Here is a 10,299-nt window from a genome sequence, read left to right as displayed (position 1 = left end):
GTAAAAAACGCACATGCTGTTTACGTGAGCTGTAGTGAATTCAAAATATTTTCATATAGAATATTATTTTGCATGTAAATGCAGTTAGAGTAGCTTATTCCGCACTGCCGGGTGCAACACTCAATACTGGACCAATTGATCTTTCACTAAGCCCGCCCCCGATTCCAGAGAGAAGCAGACAGAGGGGTCTATAGTCTGTGTTTGAAGGATATATCCAGGATGTCAAACTGACTCGCAGCAACAACAGGTTAAAAAGACAAAGATAGTTAGAAGCTAAAGCCGAACTATAGGCTACAGATCACAGTGTAAAAGTGAACCACCACATCACTGCTGATCGCCACACAAGACAATGAATATAAAGGGAAACTTTGCTGATATTGAACCAGCTGTGTGGCATCGCAGTGTGTGCAGATGATCAGTGTTTGGCTTTGCCCCTTGCCGCTGCCAGCACTTGGACCTCCGCCATCGGAGGATCTCCAGGGGAAGTCAAACAACGCTCATCTGCACACATTGCGACGACACACAGCTGGTTGAAAAACATGGGAACATAGGCTGACAAATACCAGAGTTCCCCTTTAAGTTGGAGCATTTTAAAGCTGATGCATCTTTGCATCTGTTTGTGTCCACTTATGCCTTCCCATTGGAAAAAATTGATTTTTCTAAAGATACTGGCCTTCATCTCTCTGATCTGAGGCCAGGGCCTAATTGACATCAAGCAGCATGGTGGTGATGGCATACAGCTCGTCAGGAGCAGGAGGGAGGGAGGGATGGTTAACAGCAATATACCCCCCAGAATAAAGAACCTGTTGTTTAGAGGGAAATCACAACAAACCCTGCCTCTCTCTGCCTCTGTCTCTGCTCCTCATTTGTTTCTGTTGTTTCTTTCATCCTCTCCATGCCTCCCTGGTTTGTCTGTTTCACTGATATCACATTGTGTTCTCGCCCTCCCTACCTCACTCCTTCTCACTGTCATTTTCTCTCCCTTCTGTCTCCTCCTCACCCTTCCTTCTGATCTCTCCCCCTGTGTCAACCAGGGCTTTTTGTTCCCATTTTCTCCTCTTTCTCCCTGATCCACTTGCTCTCCTGCCTCATTAGCTAGGTGTTTCATTGGTGGAGAGCTGTAGCTTGTTAGAGGCGGGAAGGCGTGGCCTTTCTGTCTTTTTGAAGTCTCTCTCTGTCCGTTGAGTCACCACACGAACATTTTAATGGTTGGTGATTGTTTGGGTATTATAAACCTCCTGTCTCCTTTTATTCTTTACCCTAGGCCTGCCTGTCACACACACACTTTTACACACACACTTCAGTCAACCCAGTCAGCCAGCCAGTGCCGGGCGCAGTTCTGTTCCAGTTTCCAGTAAGCTGATCCTGCTGGCAGAGGCTAGTGGGGAGACTTCCTTTTCTGGAAGGACCTGATGCATCGTGTTAATGATCCTCCCTCTCTCTCTGCTGGAGAGTCTCATTTCATATCACAACGTCTGAGCAGGGAGCAGGAATCATCCAGCCGGCAGAGTCAAGAGACTGAGAGGATCACACCCCCCTCTTCTCTTTCACTAACAGTAACACCATTTCATACTCTTTTCTGTCTGTCTTTTCTCACTCTGTCTTTTCTTTGTTTGCATCTTCTTCTTCTTTTCATTTTCTTCTTTGTCTCCATCTTTTTTGGGAGAGTGTCTCCAGTCTTCAGCTTCAGGTAGGCAGCACCACATCCAGCCAGGAATACACTCCTTCAGTCTACCTCTCTCTATTCTTTCTTCTTTCCTTCCCTCCTTCATCACACACATCCTCCTCCTCATCTTCCTCCTCCGCCTCTATCTCTCTCCACTCTCCTCCTGCCTCCACACCCTGCCTCTGAGTGCGCTGGAGAGAGTCGCCAATTGCGCACGGCGAACGGCAGCAAGTGGGAGTGGACCTCGGCGAGCGTGCTTGTAAGTGTGTGCGAGTGGTGTGTGTCTGTGAGCGTGGAGAGGAAGAGGAGAGGAGGAAGGAGGAGGAGGGTGAGAGCATCAGCACAGTCCTCCCAGTCTCTCCTCTCTTCACGCGCACTCCCACTCTGCATGGAACAATCCTTCCTTCACTGCTTCTAAATGGACATTTCTGTGGCAACGTTTCACCAGTGAAGACAGCAGCTGCTCGCCGCTCCGCTCCACAAGCTCCTACATGCTGGATTAAAAAAAAAAAAAAGTGAGGAGAGGAGAAGGAACAGGGGGAGATCTCTGAACATGAGTGAGGAAGCTAAGGAGAAAGCAGGTGGCGGGAAAGCAGCCCATCGCAAGAAGAAAGGCAAAAAGGTATGAGAGATTGGAAGAGCTTTCTTTGTCTCGGCACGCTCGCTTTTTGCTCAGTTGTTGCTTCGGCTCAGCAAAAAAGGTGTTTTATGTGTTTGTATGGGAGGTAAGAGGTTGTTGGGTGAGGTGAGATTAATGGGTGAGGTTGATGAACCCATTAGAAAGTGGCTGAAGGCGTGTTTTTATTAGATTTTTTTTGTTTGCTCATTCATTCTGATCAAGTCATGATTCATCAGCACATTTCAAATAAGTGTAAAAATGAGTGGGTTTTAATTATGTAAGAGAAAATGTGTTTAAAGTACAGCCTGTACACCTGGTTGTTTTTCTGTGAATATAACTGTCAAGTGTTTTTACATTTTTTCCACGAGCTCGCATGTGGCTTTGACATGAGGAAGAAATATTTGTTCAGCCTCACCTGGAATGCTACCAAAGCCCATTGAAAAGCTGTCTGTCAGTCACTGGTTATTATTACAATCCCGACGCTGCGACTGGTCGGTCTGGTTGTTTTGCTCTGGGTGATTGGCTGGGGGAGCGGTGGTATGTAAAGTAGAGAGTGAGTGTGTGTAATGGGAGGCAAGGGGATGTCCTCGGGGGTTAGGGTGGGGGCAGCTGAATACATGCACCACACAGGCATCTGGTGTACTGTCAAACTCCTCCACAGCTGTGTGTGAGTGTGAGAGATACATGCATTAATGTAACGCATGCATAGCTGTCTTGTTGTTTTCCTCAGGAGTTGTTATTGTGGTTTTTAATTGAAGGTGCTCGGAGCCACAGAAACATGTTTTGACTTATGAAGTGGAATGTGTTTGTGTGCCTGTGCTCACATGTATATACTTATACGTGATTTTCAGTTTGTGGTTTACACTTAAACACCTTCAACATTGTGGTATAAGCATAACTAAAGCATGCCTATGGCCTGCTCCTGCGCCTCCCGTGCTGTTGTGACAGTGTGGCGAGCCTATGATAAATGTGTTTATGTGCCGAAAGCCACTGATCATACACTAACAGTGACACAAAATACACACAAGTAGTATTTTCCAGACCATTTAAGCTCGGATTGGGGTTGAAGCTACATGGAGGTGGCCCTTGAGATCAGGGATTTGCTGGACGGGGGAAGACCAAAGCGAAGTGGAGAAGCACAGTTCCAGCAGATAGCCGCTATACGTTTTACAAGCCTGAGTGAATCTGTTATTGAGAATTAAATTTATTCTGTTTCCCGTTAAATAATTTATAGCTGCTGTGATATGTGTCACCCTCAGTGGTGGAGCCGTCAGCCTGGCTCCTCAATGACAGCAAGAGACAAGATGTTCAAACCGTTGACTTCAGTAATGAAATATTGACTTTAAAAGATTGTGACACAGTTAGTGGTGGAGGGGCTGCTGAAAATTAATAAATGTGAGCAAACTGAACCTTGTTCACCTCAAGACCAATGTGATATAACATAACATTTCAACGGCATAAATACGAATTGTTAGAAAGAAACAAAGTGCAAATAAAAAAATGTGTATGTGGAAGCGTATATATTCAGAGGATGTATTTCATGATGGTTTCTTTGATCTTATGGAACCAAAATATGTGTAAAGGAGCCAGATCATCAAATTTGTCGAGCCGATAGAAGCAACAATTTTAGTGTAACAGCTGATAGGTAACAAAAAATTGCAGTGTAGAAATATTATATTTAAGTTTGAATGTATATAATACACAAACTGTGTCTCCATTACATAGTTTGTTCACCACAGAGCACTCACAAGTCGATTTTCAAACTGTAAGTATGCATTTTGGTCATAACTGAGGGACATTAAAGGTCCAGTGTGAAGGACTTAGGGGGGATATATTGGCAGAAATAGAATATAATATTCATAACTATGTTTTCATTAGTTTATAATCACCTGAAAATAAATATCATTGTGTTTTTGTTACCTTAGAATCAGCTGTTTATATTTACATACGGAGCAGGTGCTTGTCCACAGAGTCCACCATGTTGTTTCTACAGTAGCCCAGAACAGACAAATCAAACTCTGGCCATTTGCGCTTTTGTGTCGGTCACTGTAGTTCTCCTACACACTTAGCACATAGGTGAAGTTTCAGTTCTGCAACCTCACCGCTAAATGCCACATAATCCTACATACTGGATCTTTAAAGGGAGCCAATTTTTTCGGCAGTTTTAGCATATTATTATAAATGTCATCTGATAATCTAACAGTAAATTGCATGATAGAAATATGATAAATAAGTTTGTACATATATATATATATATAAAACATAGACACTGTGTCTTGATTACATAGTTTGATCACCAGAGAGCACTCACAAGTTAAGTGTTTACACTGTAAAATGTCCCACACAGTACATATTTTGGTCAAATATGTGTGCGCACACAAGGTATTTGACTCTTTCGTTTTTGTTTGTTTGTTTTGTTGGAATGTATTCATCTATTTTTCCATTACCACATATCCTAGTACAGGGTCACCGGTATGCTAAAGCCTATCCCAGCTGTTGTTGGGAGAGAGGCGGGATACACTCTGGACAGGTCACCAGACTATCACAGGGCTGACACATAGAGACAGACGACCATTCACACTCACATTCACACCTACGGACAATTTAGAGCCACCAGTTAACCTGCATGTCTTTGGACTGTGGGAGGAACCCGGAGCACCTGGAGAAAACCCACACTGACACGGGGAGAACATGCAAACTCCGCACAGAAGGTTCGGACTCCCTCTTGCTGTGAGGCGACAGTGCTAACCACTGCCTTGTCTCAATGCACTTACACATAAATAGAAATACAGCCAATAACTTGGACAAAAAAGCTGACCACAGGTCAAATATAAACATCTAACTGCGATCAAGAGATATAAATATATTTTTAAAAACTATATATGTGTTAGTGAAATAGTGAAATGGTTCAGGGTGTAAAGGGTGCAGAGATTTATATTTGAATTTATAATATTTACTTGTTATAAAACAGTCGGATCAGATCTCAGATTTAAACACTCTAAAGTATCGATATCGTTATCAGCCTCAGAAATCCCACATGGATATCCTTCACTACACTGACTCGTGACAATGAAGTTTGAACAATATTTTGAGGCAGACCATTAAATATCAGTTTGGAAACACCCAAATATTATGAAAACTCAATTCCACTCAACATCAACTCCATTTCCCAACGGATTAAGATAAAGGAGGTTGGGTTAAATTCACCAATAGGATTATCACTGAGACCAAAAGTTCTCCGTTGATGTATTTTCCCCAACAAGCCTCAGCCCGTTATCTCTCCCACACAAGCTCCAGACTGCAGCCATGAAGCTGAAAACGTCGCAGCACAACGATGCATATTAATGCTTTTTACATATGTATGTTGTTTGTTGTGTGTGTGCACACATGTGCGAACGTGCGTCCATGTGTGTCCGCGCTCAGCTCTGTGCGCATGCGCGTGCCAGATAACTATGCCAGATGTGTTAATGATTGTAGCCATGGCAACTAGTCTGTGCTCTGAGCGAAAGATGTCGAGGGTGAGAGAGAGAGGGAGGGAGTGAAGTGAAGAGGGGGTGGACTGGTGAACTTGGTGGCCAGAACAGAAATATATTTTTCATGAGGCAGCTGCTGTGATGGGGGGAAGCTCAAGGATACAATCAAACATCTTTTGACTGAAGGTCCCAGACTTATCGCGATTATGACGAGGGTCATAAATCAGCACCAAACACCATATTGTGTTTGCTTGTTTGTGTGTGTTTGTGCTCATCGGTGAGTGTGTGTGAAAGTCGGGCATGTGTGCGTTTGTGAGTGTTTGACACTGAGTGTGTGTAGCACTTTGATGTTTCTCCAAATGCTCTATGATCTCAGAGAGGCTTAATGATAAGAATTTGATGTAGTGATAGAGATAATGAGGTTTACATAACAGACAGACACACACACACACACACTCGCAGTATTAACAGGAATTTGGTTGCATATATTCCCACCCCACAGTAGCTGCTGTTGGGTCAAGAGAAACCCTTTTATCGAGTAGTTGTACGTGTGTGTGTGGGTTTGTGCATGCATGAAGTACACTCTTGTCTCTGGACATCTGGTGCGCTGTGCTCTGTTGGGTTTTAGCGTGGTTAAATTGGACACAGAACAGTTTTCTTGCACAAAAGAAGATAGGAATAAGTGAGAAAAATATGCCTGCAAGATAAAGAAGGACCTCAGGGGACTTATATGGAAGTATCTCACTTCCAGAATCCTAATAACTATTACTAAGCTCAACAGAATTCAACTGCTTGACTGAAGGAAGAGAGGAAATGCTTATATTATCACTGCAGTACAAATACACATCATATACCCTGATCTTATATAGACTTGTATAACTGTTCCGTATGTTTATAGACAAGCCCACAAAGCAGACATTGTGATTTAAATTAAAAATTAAAACTTACATGATTGACAGAGAGAGAAGTGCGAAGGATAACTGAACAGTTTGCCCACATCAACGGCGTCTCCCAAATAAATCTCCGCAGCAAAGTCAACATATCGTTATATAAGAGATGCCTGCACGCCAATGCTTTAGAAACGCCATAGTTTTTCCAGGTTTATGTCTTCCAAAAATAAGCCGCCCCTCGGCTGCAAAGATGTGCTGTATGTTTACACTTCAGATGATTGTGTAAGGATTGTGTAAGGAGCGACGGTGTGTCTGTCAGGAAAAACCCAAGCAGAGCTGTTTTTTTTTTCGTCAAACATACTGATGGAGACAGCTGAGAAATGTGGTATCACCGAAACACTGAAATTCTGTCACAAACAAGCCACTGCTGCTGATCATAATTCCCCACAGTCAGTATTTTTCTGCTGCCACTCCTCGCAGTATATTTCACACTTCCAAAACAGCTAAAAGCGACATGGAGAGTTCATTTACTTGTTGCTATATATTTGCTGTCAGTGACACACAAGCTTTTTTAGGCCAGAGCTCCATTTTGCGGTGAAAATGAACAAAGAAAAAATAAAAAGATGACTTTAGCTCATTCCACTCATCCTTCCACTTTTCGCTGGATTGTGTACACGACTCTTTTGTGCGGCCTCTGTTGTCTTGTTCCTAATGAGACAGCCAGGCAGCCAGGCAGCCCGGCTCGGGCAGCTCTGCTCTTTGTCTTGGATGGAAAAACCCTGCCAGAGACAGAGAGCCCCGCGTCTGGAGGACTGGTGAAATAAGCCGTTCTGTGACAGTGCCTTCAAAGAGAAATGGCACATCACATCCCCCAGATAACAGCAGGGCACTGGTGAATGTGCTGATGGAAGATGTGAAGTGTGTGTGCATGTGTGTGTGGAGAGAGAGAGAGAGAGAGCAAACGAAGTGCTGCTTTTGTTTTTCAGATTAGGCTAATGGACTTGGCACAGATCAAATCCTTAAGAGGGGTAGGTAATGCTTCATGGGCTGTTTGGGAGAGAGTATGTGGAGAAAATGTGTGTACTTTAGGGGGAAGTGCAGGAAATACAGTATAGTGCTGAATAGAGTTGAAACAATTAATGGATTAGTTGATCAGTGGTGAAATTATTGTGAAATATCGTTTATGATTGCCTAGTTTTAGCTTTCTCAGAGTGAGCATTTACTCTTTTTCTCTGTTTTGTATCATTATAAACTGAAAAGCTTTGGGTTTTGGATGTTCGTAGGACAAAACAAGACCTTTAAAGGCATCACCTTGGACTCTGGAAAACTGTAATGGACATGTTTAATCATATTTTGACAGCTCATAAACAATTACTCGATTAGTCACGAATGAAAAGAAACATTAGTCGCTAAATTATGGACTAATGTGTTTAATACTGGCCACAGTGTGTGTGTCACTAATGCGTTGAACTTTATTAAAAGCATAATGATATCACTAGAATGACACGTAGTTAAATGTTAAAATGACACGTGGAAAAAAAGCTTTTCAAATGTCAGAGTTTCGAATTATATATAACTTGTTTTAGGTATGATGTCAAGCTTGTTCCGCAACCTTTTGCAGAAGCACACACACATAAAACAAAAAAAAAAAAATCGATTGGACTTGAATATTGATGTTGGTATGAGGCCAAAAAAATCCTGTACCCTGTGATTCCCCATCACATCACCTCTTTGACGTTCCTCGTTTTTACAGCATATCCTGGATGCAGCATAGAAATGTGAGGCCTTATATAAAGCTGCACACACACACATGCACATGTGCTGTATCAGAGTGTGGAGGTGTTAGTAAGTGCACATGTGTGCTCCCTCGGTACGTCTATAAATGTATGCATGCATGTGTGTAGGTGGGTGTATTCCGACTGTTCCTGTGTGGATGTGTGTTTGGGGAGGTAGGCGTCGCAGAGCCCAGGCACAGCTGCACGCCCCGGGGACAGGGCAGAGGGATCAGCCTGTCAGAGCTCCATCACTCTCAGATGAACTGTCTCTGTTCCTCTCTTTACACTGAGGGAGGGAAGGAGAAAGGGATGAGGTGAAAAAGAAAGACGAGTAGCTAGGGGAGGGAGGGATGGATATGGACGGCAGAGAAGGAGGTGAAATAGAGAGGGCTGAAAAGACCGGCTGAAGACGGAGAAGTGTGAGTGAGGTGTGAGCTGGGGGAGTGACAGAGGAGTGGATGGAAAGGAAGGGGAGAAGGAGGTGTGAAGGAGGAGTGTTTCTTTCTCTGTCACTCTGGAGCTCTCCCTTGATCTCCTGATTGCTGTAGGGGAGGTGTTTGGGGCCAGTGCTTCATCGGGAGTGCTTGTCAGATGGTCAGACAGCTTCAGGAACCCCCTCCCTTGTCTGATGTTGAAATTGGGAGGGCTCTCCAAAATCGACATTATGACATTGCCCACTTCATACAGCCAATGAGATCTCAATCAATCAATCAATCAGTTTTATTTATACAGCCCAATATCACAAATCACAATTTGCCTCACAGGGCTTTACAGCATACGACATCCCTCTGTCCTTATGACCCTTGCAGCGGATAAGGAAAAACTCCCCAAAAAACCCTTTAACGGGGAAAAAAACGGTAGAAACCTCAGGAAGAGCAACTGAGGAAGGATCCCTCTTCCAGGACGGACAGACGTGCAATAGATGTCGTACAGAACAGATCAGCATGATAAATTAATAGTAATCCACATGACACAATGAGACAGAGAGAGAGAGAGAGAGAGAGAGAGAGAGAGAGAGAGAGATGCAGGTAATGACAGTAGCTTACAACAACATTATTGAAAGTAATAATATTATAGTTATAGTTCTGGCTACTGTGGTACAATATGTTGAAAGTATGTATTAATATCTGGCAGTATACATGTGTGACAATAGTCGTGTATAATAACAGTAGAAGTATGACTAATGACTAATGATGGCAGCAGCAGCAGCAGGAGGCATCTGGCAGGACCACGGCAGCAGCACAACCACACACGTCATGCTGTCCAGGCACCGCTGCGATATGAGTTAATCTGAGAGACAGTGGAGCACAAAGGCTCCGGAGAAGAAGCCGAGTTAGTGACATCCAGAATGGCCGAGTTAGCAAGATGCAGTAATAGAATACCAGAGAGAGAGAGAGAGAGAGAGAGAGAGAGAGAGAGAGAGAGAGAGAAGAAGAAGAAGAAGAAGAAGAAGAAGAAGAAGAGAAGGTGCCCGGTGTATTATAGGGGGGTCCTCCGGCAGACTAGGCCTAAGTCAGCCTAACTAGGGGCTGGTACAGGGCAAGCCTGAGCCAGCCCTAACTATAAGCTTTATCAAAGAGGAAAGTCTTAAGTCTAGTCTTAAATGTGGAGACGGTGTCTGCCTCCCGGACCGTAACAGGAAGATGATTCCACAGGAGAGGAGCCTGATAGCTAAAGGCTCTGGCTCCTGATCTACTTTTGGAGACTTTAGGGACCACGAGTAACCCTGCGTTCTCAGAGCGCAGTGTTCTGGTGGGATAATAAGGCACTATGAGCTCTCTAAGATATGACGGAGCTTGACCATTTAAAGCTTTATAAGTTAACAGTAGGATTTTAAATTCAATTCTGGATTTTACAGGGAGCCAGTGCAGAGAAG

At 43.6% G+C, this 10,299-nt stretch overlaps 1 protein-coding gene across 1 annotated transcript in view; it reads left to right on the top strand.

Annotated features, from left to right (window-relative positions):
• The first annotated feature begins 1,198 nt into the window (after positions 1–1,198).
• Positions 1,199–10,299, top strand: part of ank3a (ankyrin 3a) — a 169,894-nt gene continuing 160,793 nt past the window's right edge. Inside the window, exon 1 of the mRNA XM_049599695.1 lies at positions 1,199–2,288. Coding sequence (XP_049455652.1) covers positions 2,220–2,288 — 69 coding nt within the window. The 5' untranslated portion in view covers positions 1,199–2,219. The remainder of the gene's footprint in view (positions 2,289–10,299) is intronic.

The sequence above is a fragment of the Epinephelus fuscoguttatus genome, linkage group LG16, assembly GCF_011397635.1.
Source record: "Epinephelus fuscoguttatus linkage group LG16, E.fuscoguttatus.final_Chr_v1".
Lineage (NCBI taxonomy): Eukaryota > Metazoa > Chordata > Actinopteri > Perciformes > Serranidae > Epinephelus > Epinephelus fuscoguttatus.
This window is presented reverse-complemented; position numbering and strand designations above follow the sequence as displayed.